At 40.9% G+C, this 19,290-nt stretch overlaps 1 protein-coding gene across 2 annotated transcripts in view; it reads left to right on the top strand.

Annotated features, from left to right (window-relative positions):
* Window positions 1-19,290, top strand: part of IFT38 (intraflagellar transport 38) — a 43,189-nt gene that overhangs the window by 14,203 nt on the left and 9,696 nt on the right. For both annotated transcript variants that reach the window (XM_007453489.1, XM_007453488.1), the window contains exons 7-9: window positions 506-639; window positions 8,216-8,357; window positions 10,412-10,484. In XM_007453489.1, coding sequence (XP_007453551.1) covers window positions 506-639; window positions 8,216-8,357; window positions 10,412-10,484 — 349 coding nt within the window. The remainder of the gene's footprint in view (window positions 1-505; window positions 640-8,215; window positions 8,358-10,411; window positions 10,485-19,290) is intronic.

Raw genomic sequence — 19,290 nt, 5'->3', positions numbered from 1 at the left:
TCTCCGGTTCAGCTGCCTGGGACGGGGAGAGGAACCTTCTCTCAGTCCCAGCAGGCAGCACATTAGAGCTGGGACCAGGCGGCATTTCTTTTTGTTCCCTTCTAAGTAAAGCTAAGATAAAGCTTGTGTGTGCATGTATTCTATAAGTCAGATATTAGTAGCTGGGGATTAGCCTGAACTATGTAAATGAAGGCAAACCAACCCTTCAGAGTGAGGTGTAACCATCTAAACAAGTGAGGTGGCAGGAGGTTTTGGGTCCCTCTTTGGAAACACCTTCTCATGGAAAAAAAAAAAGTAGATGATTCTTTCTAGGCCTATGTGATGTTCCTCCTGGAAATAGTTGGTTAAACGAGTGATGGCTTGGGGGAGGGTTTGCTCTTCTTCCCCTTGATTCTGTTTAGTGAGGTGTTGCTGGGCTTGAGAGGTTGAGAAGTCCTGCTCTTCCAAGAGTCAGGTCCTGGTCCTTATTGCCACATTTGTCTCCTTCATTTCCTGTTAAATGTAGGTGCAGTTTCAGAAGACGAAAGACCTGCTCAATAATGTGGCCTCTGATGAAGCTAACCTAGAAGCCAAAATTGACAAGAGGAAATTAGAGCTGGAAAGAAATCGGAAGCGACTCCAGACTCTGCAGAGTGTCAGGTAGATATGAACACCTGAAGACTGAGTAGAACGCTGTCTCTGCAAGTTAAAGCAGACTGAGGGAATATATCGTCAGTGGTATTAACCTTTCAAGCAGTGGGAAAAGCCCGGCATAAAGATGTCTCTGCTGCAGAATGTACGTGTGTTTTTAACAGGCACACTGCTAAACTCATTCTCTTTACTGCTTTCAGTATGTCTGGAAAACTGCTTAGTTCTTGAACCTCCCTTATAGCTTTTATAGCTTCTTGGAATGCAAGGCAAAGTAAGTAAATCCAGATGGCGAAAGTTATACAAGGCCTGGCTCCTCAGATCTGTGACTTGCCATAAATTAGGTTGAAACAGAAACATACTCCCATTTCTTGGTTTGAGTAGATTTTACAGTTTATAATTCCTCACTGGTAATTCATCCTTCCTCTGACTTTCCCTTTCAAGTGTGTGCCTCACATTTTCTTGGAGCCCACACTTCCCCCCACCGCACTTCTTTCTTGTGCCCTCCCTTTTTCTCTCACTTTGTACCCTCCTTCCTTTGCTTTGTTTCTGTGTTGCCCTTCCTCCCTTTTCATTCTCCCTTTATTTTTCTCTCTTTACTCCTTCCTTTCTCCAGCTGCTGTATTCGCTCTGAATGTGTCTTGTTTTTTGGGGACATGTGCCTGGCTCACACTCTGGTTCCTGTCCTGAGATCTGCAGGAAGGCAGCACCTGGGGGCAGCAGACAGTAACCGAGGGAGCATCAAGGCTTCCTCTTTGCCAGGGGAAAGCCCCCGCCCCTTCTGCCTCTGGATCAGGGCCACCAGATAGATTTATCTCATTAAAAACGTCTGCCTTTCAAGCATAAATTCATTTTTGTTAAGCCTCAGATCTTTTGTTTTTTAATTTATTTTTAATTTTTTTTATACATCAGGTTCTTATTAGTCATCAGTTTTATACACATCAGTGTATACATGTCAATCCCAATCGCCCAATTCATCACACCACCATCCCCACCCCGCCGCGGCTTTAACCCCTTGGTGTCCATGCGTTTGTCCTCTACATCTGTGTCTCAACTTCTGCCCTGCAAACCCGTTCATCTGTACCATTTTTCTAGATTCCACATACATGCGTTAATATACGATATTTTTCTCTTTCTGACTTACTTCACTCTGTATGACAGTCTCTAGATCCATCCACATCTCAACAAATGACTGAATTTCGTTCCTTTTTATGGCAGAATTCCATTGTATATATGTACCACAACTTCTTTATCCATTCATCTGTCGATGGGCATTTAGATTGCTTCCATGACCTGGCTATTGTAAATAGTGCTGCAGTGAACATTGGGGTGTATGTGTCCTTTTGAATTATGGTTTTCTCTGGGTATATGCCCAGTAGTGGGAGTGCTGGATCATATGGTAATTCTATTTTTATTTTTTTAAGGAACCTCCATACTGTTCTACATAGTGGCTGTATCAATTTACATTCTCACCAACAGTGCAAGAGGGTTCCCTTTTCTCCACACCCTCTCCAGCATTTCTTTGTAGATTTTCTGTTGGTGCCCATTCTAACTGGTGTGAGGTGATACCTCTTTGTAGTTTTGATTTGCATTTCTCTAATAATTAGTGATGTTGAGCAGCTTTTCACGTGCTTCTTGGCCATCTGTATGTCTTCTTTGTAGAAATGTCTATTTAGGTCTTCTGCCCATTTTTGGATTGGGTTATTTGTTTCTTTAATACTGAGCTGCATGAGCTGTTTATATATTTTGGAGATGAATCCTTTGCCCGTTGATTCATTTGCAAATATTTTCTCCCATTCTGAGGGTTGTCTTTTCATCTTGTTTGTAGTTTCCTTTGCTGTGCAAAAGCTTTTAAGTTTCATTAGGTCCCATTTGTTTATTTTTGTTTTTATTTCCATCACTCTAGGAGGTGGATCAAAAAAGATCTTGCTGTGATTTATGTCAAAGAGTGTTCTTCCTATGTTTTCCTCTAAGAGTTTTATAGTCTCCGGTCTAACATTTAGGTCTCTAATCCTTTTTGAGTTTATTTTTGTGTGTAATGTTAGGGAGTGTTCTAATTTCATTCTTTTACATGTAGCTGTCCAGTTCTCCCAGCACCACTTATTGAAGAGACTGTCTTTTCTCCATTGTATTTCCTTGCCTCCTTTGTCATAGATTAGTTGACCATAGGTGCGTGGGTTTATCTCTGGGCTTTCTGTCCAGTTCCATTGATCTATATTTCTGTTTTTGTGCCAGTACCATATTGTCTTGATTACTGTGGCTTTGTAGTATAGTCTGAAGTCAGGGAGTCTGATTCCTCCAGCTCCGTTTTTTTCCCTCAAGACTGCCTTGGCTATTTGGGGTCTTTTGTGTCTCCATACAAATTTTAAGGTATTTTGTTCTAGTTCTGTAAAAAATGCCATTGGTAATTTGATAGGGATTGCATTGAATCTGTAGATTGCTTTGGGTAGTATAGTCATTTTCACAATATTGATTCTTCCAATCCAAGAACATGGTATATCTCCCCATCTGTTGATATCATCTTTAATTTCTTTCATCAGTGTCTTACAGTTTTCTGAATACAGGTGTTTTGTCTCCCTAGGTAGGTTTATTCCTAGGTATTTTATTCTTTTTGTTGCAGTGGTAAATGGGAGTGTTTCCTTAATTTCTCTTTCAGATTTTTCATCATTAGTGTATAGGAATGCAAAAGATTTCTGTGCATTAATTTTGTATCCTGCAACTTTACCAGATTCATTGATTAGCTCCAGTAGTTTTCTGGTGGCATCCTTAGGATTCTCTATGTATAGTATCATGTCATCTGGAAACAGTGACAGTTTTACTTCCTCTTTTCCAATTTGTATTCCTTTTATTTCTTTTTCTTCTCTGATTGCCGTGGCTAGGACTTCCAAAACTATGTTGAATAATAGTGGTGAGAGTGGACATCCTTGTCTTCTTGTTCCTGATCTTAGAGGAAATGCTTTCAGTTTTTCACTATTGAAATGATGTTTGCTGTGGGTTTGTTGTATATGGCCTTTATTATGTTGAGGTAGGTTCCCTCTATGCCCACTTTCTGGAGAGTTTTTATCATAAATGGGTGTTGAATTTTGTCAAAAGCTTTTTCTGCATCTATTGCGATGGTCATATGGTTTTTCTTCTTCAGTTTGTTAATGTGGTGTATCACATTGATTGATTTGCATATATTGAAGAATCCTTGCATCCCTGGGATAAATCCCACTTGATCACGGGGTATGATCCTTTCAGTGTGTTCTTGGATTCTGCTTGCTAGTATTTTGTTGAGGATTTTTGCATCTGTATTCATGAGTGATATTGGTCTGTAATTCTTTTTTTGTAGTATCTTTGTTTGGTTTTGGTATCAGGATGATGGTGGCCTCATAGAATGAGTTTGGGAATGTTCCTTACTCCGCAGTTTTTTGGAAGAGTTGAGAAAGATGGGTGTTAACTCTTCTCTAAATGTTTGATAGAATTCACCTGTGAAGCCGTCTGGTCCACGGCTTTTGTTTGTTGGAAGATTTTTAATCACAGTTTCAATTTCGTTACTTGTGATTGGTCTGTTCATATTTTCTATTTCTTCCTGGTTCAGTCTTGGAAGGTTATACCTTTCTAAGAATTTGTCCATTTCTTCCAGGTTGTCTATTTTATTGGCATAGAGTTGCTTGTCGTAGTCTCTTAGGATGCTTTGTATTTCTGTGGTGTCTGTTGTAACTTCTCCTTTTTCATATCTAATTTTATTGATTTGAGTCCTCTCCCTCTTTCTTGATGAGTCTGGCTAACGGTTTATCAATTTTGTTTTTCTTCTCAAAGAACCAGCTTTTAGTTTTATTGATCTTTGCTATTGTTTCCTTTGTTTCTATTTCATTTATTTCTGCTCTGATCTTTATGATTTCTTTCCTTCTGCTAACTTTGGGTTTTGTTTGTTCTTCTTTCTCTAGTTCCTGTAGGTGTAAGGTTAGATTGTTTATTTGAGATGTTTGCTGTTTCTTGAGGTAGGATTGTATTGTTATAAACTTCCCTCTTAGAACTGCTTATGCTGCATCCCATAGGTTTTGAATTGTCATGTTTTCATTGTCCTTTGTCTCTAGGTATATTTGATTTCCTCTTTGATTTCTTCAGTGATCTCTTGGTTATTTAGTAACGTATTGTTTAGCCTCCACGTGTTTGTGTTTTTTACGTTTTCTTCCCTGTAGTTCATTTCTTTTTTTTTTTAATAGCTGTTCTAAGGTTTTTTGTTTTTTTTTAAAATTTATTAATTAATTTATTTTTGGCTATGTTGGGTCTTTGTTTCTGTGCAAGGGCTTTCTCTAGTTGCGGCAAGCGGGGGCCACTCTTCATCGCGGTGTGTGGGCCTCTCACTATCGCGGCCTCTCTTGTTGTGGAGCACACGCTCCAGATGCGCAGGCTCAGTAGTTGTGGCTCATGGGCCCAGTTGCTCCATGGCATGTGGGATCTTCCCACACCAGGGCTCAAACCCATGTCCCCTGCATTGGCAGGCAGACTCAACCACTGCGCCAACAGGGAAGCCCCCTGTAATTCATTTCTAATCTCAGAGCATTGTGGTAAGAAAAGATGCTTGATATGATTTCAGTTTTCTTAAATTTACTGAGGCTTGATCTGTGACCCAAGATGTGATCTATCCTGGAGAATGTTCCGTGCACACTTGAAAAGAAAGTGTAATCTGCTGTTTTTGGATGGGATGTCCTATAAATATCAATTAAATCTATTTGGTCTATTGTGTCATTTAAAGCTTCTGTTTCCTTATGTATTTTCATTTTGGATAATCTGTCCATTGGTGTGAGGTGTTAAAAGTCCCCCACTATAATTGTGTTACTGTCAATTTCATCTTTTATAGCTGTTAGCAGTTGCCTTATGTATTGAGGTGCTCCTATGTTGGGTGCATATATATTTATAATTATTATACCTTCTTGGATTGATGTCTTGATCATTATGTAGTGTCCTTCCTTGTCTCTTATAACATTCTTTATTTTAAAGTCTATTTTATCTGATATGAGTATTGCTACTCCAGCTTTCTTTTGATTTCCATTTGCATAGAATATCTTTTTTATCCCCTCACTTTCAATGTGTATGTGTCCCTAGGTCTGAAGTGGGTCTCTTGTAGACAGCATATATATGGGTCTTGTTTTTGTATCCATTCAGCAAGCCTGTGTCTTTTGGTTGGAGCATTTAATCCATTCACGTTTAAGGTAATTATTGATATGTATGTTCCTATGACCATTTTCTTAATTGTTTTGCGTTTGTTTTTGTAGGTCCTTTACTTCTCTTGTGTTTCCCACTTAGAGAAGTTTCTTTAGTGTTTGTTGTAGAGCTAGTTTGGTGGTGCTGAATTCTCTTAGCTTTTGGTTGTCTGTAAAGCTTTTGATTTCTCCATCGAATCTGAATGAGATCCTTGCTGGGTGGAGTAATCTTGGTTGTAGGTTCTTCCCTTTCATCACTTTAAATATGTCATGCCACTCCTTTCTGGCTTGTAGAGTTTCTGCTGAGAAATCAGCTTGTTAACCTTATGGGAGTTCCCTTGTTTGTTATTTGTCTTTTTTCCCTTACTGCTTTCAATAATTTTTCTTTGTCTTTAATTTTTGTGAATTTGATTACTGTGTGTCTCAGCGTGTTTCTCCTTAGGTTTATCCTGTTTGGGACTCGCTGTGCTTCCTGCACTTGGATGGCTATTTCCTTTCCCATGTTAGGGAAGTTTTCAACTATAATCTCTTTAAATATTTCCTCTGGTCCTTTCTCTGTCTCTTCTCCTTCTGGGACCCCTATAATGCGAATGTTGTGTTTAATGATGTCCCAGAGGTCTCTTAGGCTGTCTTCATTTCTTTTCATTCTTTTTTTTTTATTCTGTTCCACAGCAGTGAATTCCACCATTCTGTCTTCAGGTCACTTATCCGTTCTTCTGCCTCAGTTATTCTGCTATTGATTCCTTCTAGTGTAGTTTTCATTTCAATTATTGTATTTTTCATCTCTGTTTGTTTGTTCGTTCTTTAATTCTTCTAGGTCTTTGTTAAACATTTCTTGCATCTTCTCAGTCTTTGCTTCCATTCTGTTTCCAAGGTCCTGGATCATACTGTCATTATTCTGAATTCTTTTTCTGGAAGGTTGCCTATCTCTACTTCATTTAGTTGTTTTTCTGGGGTTTTGTCTTGTTCCTTCATCTGGTACATAGCCCTCTGCCTTTTCATCTTGTCTTATCTTTCTGTGAATGTGGTTTTTGTTCCACAAGCCTCAGATCTTTTTAATAGAAAAATTTCTCTGCTTCCCTCTAGTCCAAAAGATTATAAATTATTTTCTAGTTTGTCTGTTTATGTTTTTATTTTAAAAGTTTTTGGGGGGCTTCCCTAGTGGCGCAGTGGTTGAGAGTCCGCCTGCCGATGCAGGGGACACGAGTTCGTGCCCCGGTCCGGGAAGATCCCATATGCCGCGGAGCCTGTGCGTCCAGAGCCTGTGCTCCGCAACGGGAGAGGCCACAACAGTGAGAGGCCCACATACCGAAGGAAAAAAAAAAAAAAAGTTTTTGGGGCTGTGCCGTGCAGCATGCGGGATCTTAGTTCCCCGATCCAGGATCAGACCCGTGCCCCCTGCATTGGGAGCTCAGAGTCTTAACCACTGGACTGCCAAGGAAGTCCCTATCTGTTTATATTTTTAAAAGAACAAAGTTTTCCCTTTAAAATCTATAATAAGAGAAAAAAATTCAGCAAACCAGTTGAAACAGGTTTTTATGCTGTGGTTTTATTTTTAAGTTTTATATTGTTTAAAAACTTAGCTTGAATTTATAGCAACCTATATTTCTCTTTTTAGGGGACTGATTAAATTTTGGAACATTCAGACAGAATATTATGCCCAGCTAAGATAATGCATGTATTTAATTTATTGATTTTTAAGAGATGTGTATGATGTATGATTATTCTTTAACTCTGTATTGAAATATGTGCCATATTGAGTAAGGAAAAAAGACCTCAGAGCTTCATTTGAGATTATATACTTAATGTTTGTTAAAAAGAAATGCATTTCTCTATGTATCTATGCATAGAAAAGTCTGGAAGGATGTATGTCAAATATTAAGTGCTAATACCTAGTGATGGGATTATGAGTAATTTTAATTTTATTCGTAATACTTTCAGGATTATTTCTAGTTTTTACAAAGAGCACGTCTTAATTTTTGATTAAAAGTATCTTCGTGGGCTTCCCTGGTGGCGCAGTGGTTGAGAGTCCGCCTGCCGATGCAGGGTGCATGGGTTCGTGCCCGGTCCGGGAAGATCCCACATGCCGCGGAGCTGCTGGGCCCGTGAGCCATGGCCGCTGAGCCTGCGCGTCCGGAGCCTGTGCTCCGCAACGGGAGAGGCCACAACAGTGAGAGGCCCGCATACCGAAAAAAAAAAAAAAAAAGTATCTTCGTTTTGTGGGGAGGGAAGAGAAAAGGGGAAATTAGCTTTAGTTACAAGAATGAAGAACCTTCTCTAATTAAAGGCTTTCCAAAGAAAACTAGGACAGAATCTGGAGCTCTGAATACCAGTTTCAAACTACTGTATTTTTGTATATTGATTAATCTTTCAGTTTTTACTTCATTTTGTTTTTCTAGGCCAGCCTTTATGGATGAATATGAGAAGACTGAGGACGAATTGCAAAAGCAGTATGACATTTATCTAGAGAAATTTCGAAATCTGGCTTATCTGGAACAGCAACTTGAGGATCATCACAGGATGGAGCAAGAGAGGTTTGAGGTGAGTGCTTAGTCCTTCTGTATGACCATTCGTTCTGGTGTGTTACTTTGTACTTGTTGACATGCCAGTTTGTAAATATCACTGTGAAAAAAATATCAGGTGAATGTTTTTTCTCCCTGATCAGACTAAGGATTGCTCATGTGATTCTTCTGTTTTTCTGGTTGTGTAGCCTGGGCTCCAAGGTTTTCAAATCTTTGGTAGTAGGTTGTCACCAGAGTTTGGTCAGTTAGGACTACAGACAGGGCTGGGACATGACCTGTGCAGTTGGCTACAGCTGCAAGCTTAGAAGGACCTGGGCTTGCTTTAATCCTCTGCTGTCACCGTCTTGAAATTCTTTTTAACTGCATTTTATTTTGCACTGAGTCCCACAAATTATGTAACATGTCTTGTGTACAGATCTTGCTTGGTCAGTTCACTTAAAGATTTTCAAGCCCTGGTTTATTGAATCACCCAGAGTAGCTTTTCAGAAACTACTTTATAAAGAAGAATTGTAGCTTATTGATTATTGTGGGAAATATATATGACCTATAAACTGACCAGCTGTCTTTCAGGTTCCTTTCATCCCAATGTGTAAGGCCATTTAGGAAAGAGTATTTCAGATCCCAGCATCAGTTGATAAATATGGAATCAGAGCAAAGGAAGTTGGACAAAATTGCTGTCATTTTGAATTGCCCTTATCCCCTAGGGATATTTCTGCTTAACCCTAAAATAGGCATTTGGAATCTATGTTCACAGTGAAACTGGTCTCCAATTTCCCTTTCTCATGCTGTCCTTGACAGCTTTTGGTATAAAGGTTATCCTAGCCTTATTACAAACCTAGACATTTGAATTAGGTGATGCTACTTTGTTGCCACGAGGGCTGGCTGTAACTGACACCTTCATCTGGACATGTTTATCTGGACGAGGAACCTGTTGCCACTCTTGCTTTAAGGCAGAGGCAGGCCACGGAGGAATGGAGGGTCCAGGACAGGCACGTTTTGAGGGCAATGAAAAGACCCTGGAGTTCTGGACATTTTAAACATTGGGTGTCTGGGAAAGAGCAGTAAAGAGACAGTGAAAATAAGCTGATCATTTTGTACTATTGTCTGGGCCACCCCTAGGCTCAGAGAACGTACCAAAGAACGTGCCTCAGGATGCGAGTGGGTGGCCCAGGTTACGTCTGAGGGGCGCCTTCCTGCCCACCCTCCCTTCAGCAAGTACCTACCCTCTTTTTCTTCTGTGCTCACAGCTACTCCCCATGCTTCTAATACCTGGTCCCTCAAAATATCTCATGCATGAAACAGTGCTTCCTTTTTAACATTTAGAACAACAGCACATTTTTAAAAGCCAGTTTCCTCTCCCATTCTCTCTTTTTCTAACTTTTTTTTTTTCTGCCGCACCGCACGGCATGCGGGATCTTAGTTCCCCAGTCAGGGATGGAACCCGCCCCTCTGCAGTGGAAGTACGCATTCTTAACCACTGAACCACCACAAGGAAGTCCCTCCCATTCTCTTTTTTGACAATCAGGGCCACATTTTGTAACCTAACTCAAGTATTAGCTTTTTTTTTTATACGCTAGGAATTAAAACTAGTATTTCTTTCTTTCTTTCCTATCTGATCACTCCTACCATTTAGCCCCTTTCAGGGTTAGAATTGTGCAGGGCAGGAAAATGATAAAATTCATGCTTTATTTTAAGAGCAAGAGGCCCCATAGTTGATGCATCTGTTCCTGTGTCCACATCCCACACAGGCACACGTGACAGGCATCTTGTTGCGTTGTCAGTTTTCTTCAGAGGCAGTGAGGTGTAGTGGGAGGGGCCTGGCTTTGGGGACCAGTGAGGCCCATTTTGGGCCAGTGGTGTCACTTCTGGGAGCCCCCCTTTTCATCGGGCTGCCAGAGTGATGACGGAGAGGGGGTGTTGAGTTTCTCATGCAGCGTTAGTTCTTTTCCCCTTCCTGTAGTTTAGTCTTCTTTGCTTCTATATCACAAATTTAGCAGTACTTACATGGTAAAGAATAATAAAACAGTCCAGAAAGTGTCATTTCTTCTGGATCTTGTTTTTCCTGCTCCATAGGAAGCTGAAAACACTCTCCGTCTGATGCAGAACAAGCTAAAGGAGGAGGAAAAGCGACTGCTCAAGAGCAGAAGTAAGCCCACACTTTTTAAATGGACGTGCTTACTCTGGACTAGAGTTTTTAGCCTCGGAAAACTTACACGCATATCTTATTTATTTTCAAAAGGCAATTTTCTCACAACTTTTATATCAGGTACCATTTTAATTCACTCAGGAGCTCAAGAGAATGTTTTAAATTGCATAGCATTTAAAGTACATTTGGTTTTCGTGCCAACTGAAATACTGTTTTCCCCTGTTTAAATGATACAGTTAGTTTGAGTTGCATATAATTATACAAGAAAATTTGCTCTTAGAGGTCTTGTAGGGTTCCTTATTTTAGGACAAACTGAGGGAAAGCAAGTATTGTGATGCAGTACAAGTGTACTTACTTGAAGGTAGTCCCCCCACTTCACACACACCTGTCATATGTCCCCCAGTAATCCAAAGTCGTTCATCTAGGCTCTCACCTGTAGAGAAATGGGAGTTACCTACTTGTGAGACCTAGATTCTGGGAAGAAATGTTCCCCATGACTGGGTAGCACACTTCATCCATGAACTTCACCAAGGTGTCAAGTCAGCCTTGGGAGCAGTAGCAGCAGGTGATCTTCATGCGGAATTGATGGCTTTGTGTCACAGAGTTACTTCTCTTGCTTGTTTCTCTTTTCTTGTGATGGTTTTTTCTCTCATGCTTGTGGGAAGTGTACCTGTCCCAGCAGGTGTGCTCTCTCTCTGTGTTTTCCCTATACTTGCTCTATGCCTCTCTCTCCTGAATGTCAGGAAACTCTGGAAGAAGAGTAGGGACTGCTGTGAAATTCTCTAGGGGCAAGTTTAGAAAATTCCAAGGGCCTCTCTAGCAAAAGCAGCCCCTCACCTTTATGGTTCCAGGTCGGCCAGGAGTGCCTGAAGCAGCCCTAAGTGATAAGCCTGCATGGAGTTTATCCCCTTCCGAGAGGCCCAGCACAGGTAAGAGCCCGGTTGGTTGACTGCATCCTGCTCTGCCCTGGACCAGCACATTAAGACCTTTCTCAGTGATCTTGCTTTATTCTTCTGAACTCATACTTTAATTTTGTGATCCATAGGTTTGGGATCTCATGAAGGACAGAGATTCTCATGAGTATGTGTGATTTAGTTTTTTTGGAAAAATAAGTTCCAGTTTAAACCAACTTAATGAAGGAAAGCGCTTAATTTAGTAATTTTTGAGCAAAGAAGTTAGGAAAATATTTACAAAGGACCATTCTCAGTTCTATTTATCGTAAGCTTCTTAAGATGCCCTGTGTTTCTTTGCTTTTCTGCACATGTGGGAACATTGCCCAGAGTATTGGGATATAAAGGAGGAGAGAGATAAAGAAAGACATTCTGAACTTTTCTCCCATCTGTGAGACTCCTCTGAACAGAAAAATCTAATAGTACATAGATGTGAATTAGGGCAAGAATTAGCAAAATCCAAAAGCTGGAAGAGAGCATCTTGTTCAGGCCACTCTGCAGGTAGCTGATTCAACCCAGCAAAGCATTATTGAGTATCTGTTCTGGGTGCTAAGGACATACCAGTGGACAGCAGACAGGGATCCTTGCCTTAAACGATTTGATGTGCTAACGACATGCTGGGGGACAAACAATAAGCAAGCTGTTTGTGGAAGGTGAAAAATGCCATGGGGGAAAACGAGGAGCAGGTAAGGGGCATTGGGAAGGTGTAATAGAATTGCAGTTTTAAAGAGGAGTCAGGGTAGACCTCACCAGGAGATGCTGTTTAAGCAAAGCCTAAATCAGTAGAGCTGGGGAGAAGGGAGCTATCACATGGGGAAAGTCCCAGCCTTTCTGTGAGAAACTCAGTGAGTTTTGCTGAGTGAGGAAAAGTATGAGCACATGGGGGCAGATGAGGCAGATGAGATGAGCTGGAAGGTGCGCCGTGTGCTTGAGGGGTTCACATTTGATGGAGACTGTCTTCTCTGTTAAGCAGGAGGTAAAGTCATCTCAGATTTCGCTTTGGGATTTGGAGTAAGAGGTTTGAGGAAGAGAAAGTTTGAGTAATTAGACATGGGAGAGTGCCATAGGCCCCAGAGATTAAAAAGGCAAAGTGCTCTGTTGGGATGCCCTGTAATAAAAGTCAAGGGCAACTCTTCATCTTCCCACCATCCTTTTAACCCTCGTTAAAGGGTTAAAAGGATGGTAAATTTATAACTATCCTTGGTAGGATTCAAGCACTGTAGCATTAGGAACTTAAAGAATCCTCTGAATTTATAAAATGACCCAGGAATTTCTAGAAAGCAACTGAGTAACCTTGCTGTGGTTCCATTTTTGTGGTGTAGTGGAGAGCAGATGTTCATGCATGTCATGCACATTTACCATGTGCCTACTGTGTGACGGGTGATGTGCCAGTGCACAGTGATGGCAAAGGCGCTCAGGGATCTCCACGTCTAGAACTGCACCATCGGTACCTGGCCATGAGCTGGTGTTCTTGGAACACTTGAAACGTGGTTAGTCCGAATCGAGATATGCTGTTTGTGGAGAATATACACCAGATTTTGAAGACTTACTATAAAAGTAGAGTAAAATTACTTATTAATACTTTTCTAAATTGGTTACTTTTTTTTTGAATTTTATTTTATTTTTATACAGCAGGTTCTTATTCGTTATCCATTTTATACATATTAGTGTACATATGTCAATCCCAATATCCCAGTTCATCACACCACCACCCCTCCCACCCGCCACGTTCCCCCCTTGGTGTCCATACATTTGTTCTCTACATCTGTGTCTCAATTTCTGCCCTGCAAACTGGTTCATCTGCACTACTTTTCTAGGTTCCATATATATTCACTCTGTATGACAGTCTCTAGATCAATCCATGTCTCTACAAATGACTCAGTTTCGTTCCTTTTCATGGCTGAGTAATATTCCATTGTATATATGTACCACATCTTCTTTAACCATTCATCTGTCGATGGGCGTTTAGGTTGCTTCCATGTCCTGGCTATTGTAAATAGTGCTGCAGTGAACATTGGGGTGCATGTGTCCTTTTGAATTATGGTTTTCTCTGGGTATATGCCCAGTAGTGGGAATGCTGGGTCATATGGTAATTCCATTTTTAGTTTTTTAAGGAACCCCTCCATACTGTTCTCCATAGTGGCTGTATCAATTTACATTCCCACCAACAGTGCAAGAGGGTTCCCTTTTCTCCACACCCTCTCCAGCATTTGTTGTTTGTAGATTTTCTGATGACGCCCAATCTAACTGGTGTGAGGTGATACCTCATTGTAGTTTTGATTTGCATTTCTCTAATAATTAGTGATGTTGAGCAGCTTTTCACATGCTTCTTGGCCATCTGTATTTCTTCTTTGGAGAAATGTCTATTTAGGTCTTATGCCCATTTTTGGATTGGGTTGTTTGTTTTTTTAATACTGAGCTGCATGAACTGTTTATATATTTTGGAGATGAATCCTTTGCCCGTTGATTTGTGTGCAAATATTTTCTCCCATTCTGAGGGTTGTCTTTTCATCTTGTTTGTAGTTTCCTTTCCTGTGCAAAAGCTTTTAAGTTTCATTAGGTCCCATTTGTTTATTTTTGTTTTTATTTCCATCACTCTAGGAGGTGGATCAAAAAAGATCTTGCTGTGATTTATGTCAAAGAGTGTTCTTCCTATGTTTTCCTCTAAGAGTTTTATAGTCTCCGGTCTTACGTTTAGGTCTCTAATCCTTTTTGAGTTTATTTTTGTGTATAGTGTTAGGGAGTGTTCTAATTTCATTCTTTTACATGTAGCTGTCCAGTTTTCCCAGCACCACTTATTGAAGAGACTGTCTTTTCTCCATTGTATTTCCTTGCCTCCTTTGTCATAGATTAGTTGACCATAGGTGCGTGGGTTTATCTCTGGGCTTTCTGTCCAGTTCCATTGATCTATATTTCTGTTTTTGTGCCAGTACCATATTGTCTTGATTACTGTGGCTTTGTAGTATAGTCTGAAGTCAGGGAGTCTGATTCCTCCAGCTCCGTTTTTTTCCCTCAAGACTGCCTTGGCTATTTGGGGTCTTTTGTGTCTCCATACAAATTTTAAGGTATTTTGTTCTGAATGATGTTTGCTGTGGGTTTGTTGTATATGGCCTTTATTATGTTGAGGTAGGTTCCCTCTATGCCCACTTTCTGGAGAGTTTTTATCATAAATGGGTGTTGAATTTTGTCAAAAGCTTTTTCTGCATCTATTGAGGTGATCATTTGGTTTTTCTTCTTCAGTTTGTTAATGTGGTGTATCACATTGATTGATTTGCATATATTGAAGAATCCTTGCATCCCTGGGATAAATCCCACTTGACCACAGTGTATGATCCTTTCAGTGTGTTCTTGGATTCTGCTTGCTAGTATTTTGTTGAGGATTTTTGCATCTGTATTCATGAGTGATATTGGTCTGTAATTTTCTTTTTTTGTAGTATCTTTGTCTGGTTTTGGTATCAGGGTGATGGTGGCCTCATAGAATGAGTTTGGGAGTGTTCCTTCCTCTGCAGTTTTTTGGAAGAGTTTGGGAAGGAGGGGTGTTAGCTCTTCTCTAAATGCTTGATAGAATTCACCTGTGAAGCCATCTGGTCCACGGCTTTTGTTTGTTGGAAGATTTTTAATCACAGTTTCAATTTCGTTACTTGTGATTGGTCTGTTCATATTTTCTATTTCTTCCTGGTTCAGTCTTGGAAGGTTATACCTTTCTAAGAATTTGTCCATTTCTTCCAGGTTGTCCATTTTATTGGAGTAGAGTTGCTTGTCGTAGTCTCTTAGGATGCTTTGTATTTCTGTGGTGTCTGTTGTAACTTCTCCTTTTTCATATCTAATTTTATTGATTTGAGTCCTCTCCCTCTTTTTCTTGATGAGTCTGGCTAACGGTTTATCAATTTTGTTTATCTTCTCAAAGAACCAGCTTTTAGTTTTATTGATCTTTGCTATTGTTTTCTTTGTTTCTTTTTCATTTATTCCTGCTCTGATCTTTATGATTTCTTTCCTTCTGCTAACTTTGGGTTTTGTTTGTTCTTCTTTCTCTAGTTCCTTTAGGTATAAGGTTAGATTGTTTATTTGAGATGTTTGCTGTTTCTTGAGGTAGGATTGTATTGCTATAAACTTCCCTCTTAGAACTGCTTTTGCTGCATACCATAGGTTTGGGATCATTGTGTTTTCCTTGTCATTTGTCTAGGTATTTTTCAGTTTCCTCTTTGATTTCTTCAGTGATCTCTTGGTTATTTAGTAATGTATTGTTTAACCTCCATGTGTTGTGTCTTTTACATTTTTTTCCCTGTAATTCATTTCTAATCTCATAGCGTTGTGGTCAGAAAAGATGCTTGATATTATTTCAATTTTCTTAAATTTACTGAGGCTTGGTTTGTGACCCAAGATGTGATCAATCCTGGAGAATGTTCCGTACACCCTTGAGAAGAAAGTGTAATCTGCTGTTTTTGGATGGAATGTCCTATAAATATCAATTCAGTCTATCTGGTCTATTGTGTCATTTAAAGCTTGTGTTTCCTTATTAATTTTCTGTTTGGATGATCTGTCCATTGGTATAAGTGAGGTGTTAAAGTCCCCCACTATTATTGTGTTACTGTCAATTTCGTCTTTTATAGCTGTTAGCAGTTGCCTTATGTATTGAGGTGCTCCTACGTTATATGCATATATATTCATAATTGTTATATCTTTTTCTTGGATTGATCCCTTGATCATTACGTAGTGTCCTTCCTTGTCTCTTTTAACATTCTTTATTTTAAAGTTTTTTTTTTGCCTGATATGAGTATTGTTACTCCAGCTTTCTTTTGATATCCATTTGCATGGAATATCTTTTTCCATCCCCTCACTTTCAATCTGTATGTGTCCCTAGGTCTGAAGTGGGTCTTTTGTAGACAGCATATATTTGGGTCTTTTTTTGGTATCCATTCAGTGAGCCTGTGTCTTTTGGTTGGAGCATTTAATCCATTCACGTTTAAGGTAATTATTGATATGTATGTTCCTATGACCATTTTCTTAATTGTTTTGCGTTTGTTTTTGTAGGTCCTTTACTTCTCTTGTGTTTCCCACTTAGAGAAGTTTCTTTAGTGTTTGTTGTAGAGCTAGTTTGGTGGTGCTGAATTCTCTTAGCTTTTGGTTGTCTGTAAAGCTTTTGATTTCTCCATCGAATCTGAATGAGATCCTTGCTGGGTAGAGTAATCTTGGTTGTAGGTTCTTCCCTTTCATCACTTTAAATATGTCATGCCACTCCTTTCTGGCTTGTAGAGTTTCTGCTGAGAAATCAGCTGTTAACCTTATGGGAGTTCCCTTATATGTTATTTGTCGTTTTTTCCTTGCTGCTTTCAATAATTTTTTCTTTGTCTTTAATTTTTGCCAGTTTGATTACTGTGTGTCTCAGCATGTTTCTCCTTGGGTTTATCCTGTATGGGAATCTCTTCGCTTCCTATACTTGGGTGACTATTTCCTTTCCCATGTTAGGGAAGTTTTCGACTATAATCTCTTTAAATATTTTCTCTGGTCCTTTCTCTGTCTCTTCTCCTTCTGGGACCCCTATTATGCGAATATTGTTGCATTTAATATTGTCGCAGAGGTCTCTTAGGCTGTCTTCATTTCTTTTCATTCTTTTTTCTTTATTCTGTTCCGCAGCAGTGAATTCCACCATTCTGTCTTCAGGTCACTTATCTGTTCTTCTGCCTCTGTTATTCTGCTATTGATTCCTTCTAGTGTAGTTTTCATTTCAATTATTGTATTTTTCATCTCTGTTTGTTTGTTCGTTCTTTAATTCTTCTAGGTCTTTGTTAAACATTTCTTGCATCTTCTCAGTCTTTGCTTCCATTCTGTTTCCAAGGTCCTGGATCATACTGTCATTATTCTGAATTCTTTTTCTGGAAGGTTGCCTATCTCTACTTCATTTAGTTGTTTTTCTGAGGTTTTGTCTTGTTCCTTCATCTGGTACATAGCCCTCTGCCTTTTCATCTTGTCTTATCTTTCTGTGAATGTGGTTTTTGTTCCACAGGCTGCAGGACTGTAGTTCTTCTTGCTTCTGCTGTCTGCCCTCTGGTGGATGAGGGTATCTTAGAGGCTTGTGCAAGTTTCCTGATGGGAGGGACTGGTGGTGGGTAGAGCTGGCTGTTGCTCTGGTAGGCAGAGCTCAGTAAAACTTTAATCCACTTGTCTGCTGATGGGTGGGGCTGGGTTCCCTCCCTGTTGGTTGTTTGGCCTGAGGCACCCCGACCCTGGAGCCTACCTGGGCTCTTTGGTGGGGCTAATGTCGGACTCTGGGAGGACTCACACCAAGGAGTACTTCCCAGAACTTCTGCTGCCAGGTTCCTTGTCCTCACGGATAGACAGAGCCACCCCCCTGCCGCTGCAGGAGACCCTCCAACACTAGCAGGTTGGTCTGGTTCAGTCTCCCCTGGGGTCACTGCTCCTTCCTCTGGGTCCTGATGTGCACACTACTTTGTGTGTGCCCTCCAAGAGTGGAGTCTCTGTTTCTCCCATTCCTGTCGAAGTCCTGTAATGAGATCCCGCTTGCCTTCAAAGTCTGATTCTCTGGGAATTCCTCCTCCTGTTGCTATACTCACAGGTTGGGAAGCCTGACGTGGGGCTCAGAACCTTCACTCCAGTGGGTGGACTTCTGTGGTATCTGTGTTCTCCAGTTTGTGAGTCAGCCACCCAGCAATTATGGGATTTGATTTTATTTTGTATATTTATTTTTATTTTTGGCTCCATTGGGTCTTCCTTGCTGCACATGGGCTCTCTCTAGTTGCGGTGGGCAGGGAGCTACTCTTCATTGTGGTGCGCAGGTTTCTCATTGCAGTGGCCTCTCGTCGCAGAGCACAGGCTCTAGGTGCACGGGCTCTGCAGTTGTGGCTCGCGGGCTCTACAGCTCAGGCTCAGTAGTTGTGGCGCACGGGCATAGTTGCTCCGCAGCATGTGGAATCTTCCCGCACCAGGGCTTGAACCCGTGTCCCCTGCCTTGGCAGGTGGGTTCCTAACCACTGTGCCGCCAGGGAAGCCCCTGATTTTATTTTGATTGCGTCCCTCCTACCATCTCACTGTGGCTTCTCCTTTGTCTTTGTATGTGGGGTATCTTTTTTGGTGCGTTCCTGTGTCTTCCTGTCGATGATTGTTCAGCAGTTAGTTGTGATTCCAGTGCTCTTGCAGGAGGGAGTGAGAACACATCCTTCTACTCTGCCATCTTGAACCAGTCTCCTATTGGTTACTTATTAAGATGACATTTTAGGGCTTCCCTGGTGGCACAGTGCTTGAGAGTCCGCCTGCCGATGCAGGAGACGCGGGTTCGTGCCCCGTTTCGGGAAGATCCCACATGCCGCGGAGCGGCTGGGCCCGTGAGCCATGGCCACTGAGCCTGCGCGTCCGGAGCCTGTGCTCCGCAAATGGGAGAGGCCACAACAGTGAGAGGCCCGCATAATGCAAGAAAAAAAAAAAAAGAAAGAAAATGACATTTTAGATATATTGGGTTAAATACAACATTATTAAAATTAATTCACCTGTTTTTGCTTTAATGTAGTTAGTAGAAAATTTTAAATTGCATCTGGGGCTGGCATATTTCTATTGGACAGTGTTGATCTAAAAGGAGAAACTTAGAAAGTTTAAGTTTAAGTGTGTATGAAGTATATTTCATTGTGGTTTGTTTTTTTGGTTTGTTTTTTTTTTTGCGGTTCGCGGGCCTCTCCGGTTGCGGAGCACAGGCTCCGGACGCAGAGGCCCAGCGGCCATGGCCCATGGGTCCAGCTGCTCCGCGGCACATGGGATCCTCCCGGACCGGGTCACGAACCCGTGTCCCCTGCATCGACAGGCAGACTCTCAACCACTGCACCACCAGGGAAGCCCTTCATTGTGTT

Source organism: Lipotes vexillifer, unplaced genomic scaffold (genome assembly GCF_000442215.2).
Source record: "Lipotes vexillifer unplaced genomic scaffold, Lipotes_vexillifer_v1.1 scaffold914, whole genome shotgun sequence".
Lineage (NCBI taxonomy): Eukaryota > Metazoa > Chordata > Mammalia > Artiodactyla > Lipotidae > Lipotes > Lipotes vexillifer.
This window is presented reverse-complemented; position numbering and strand designations above follow the sequence as displayed.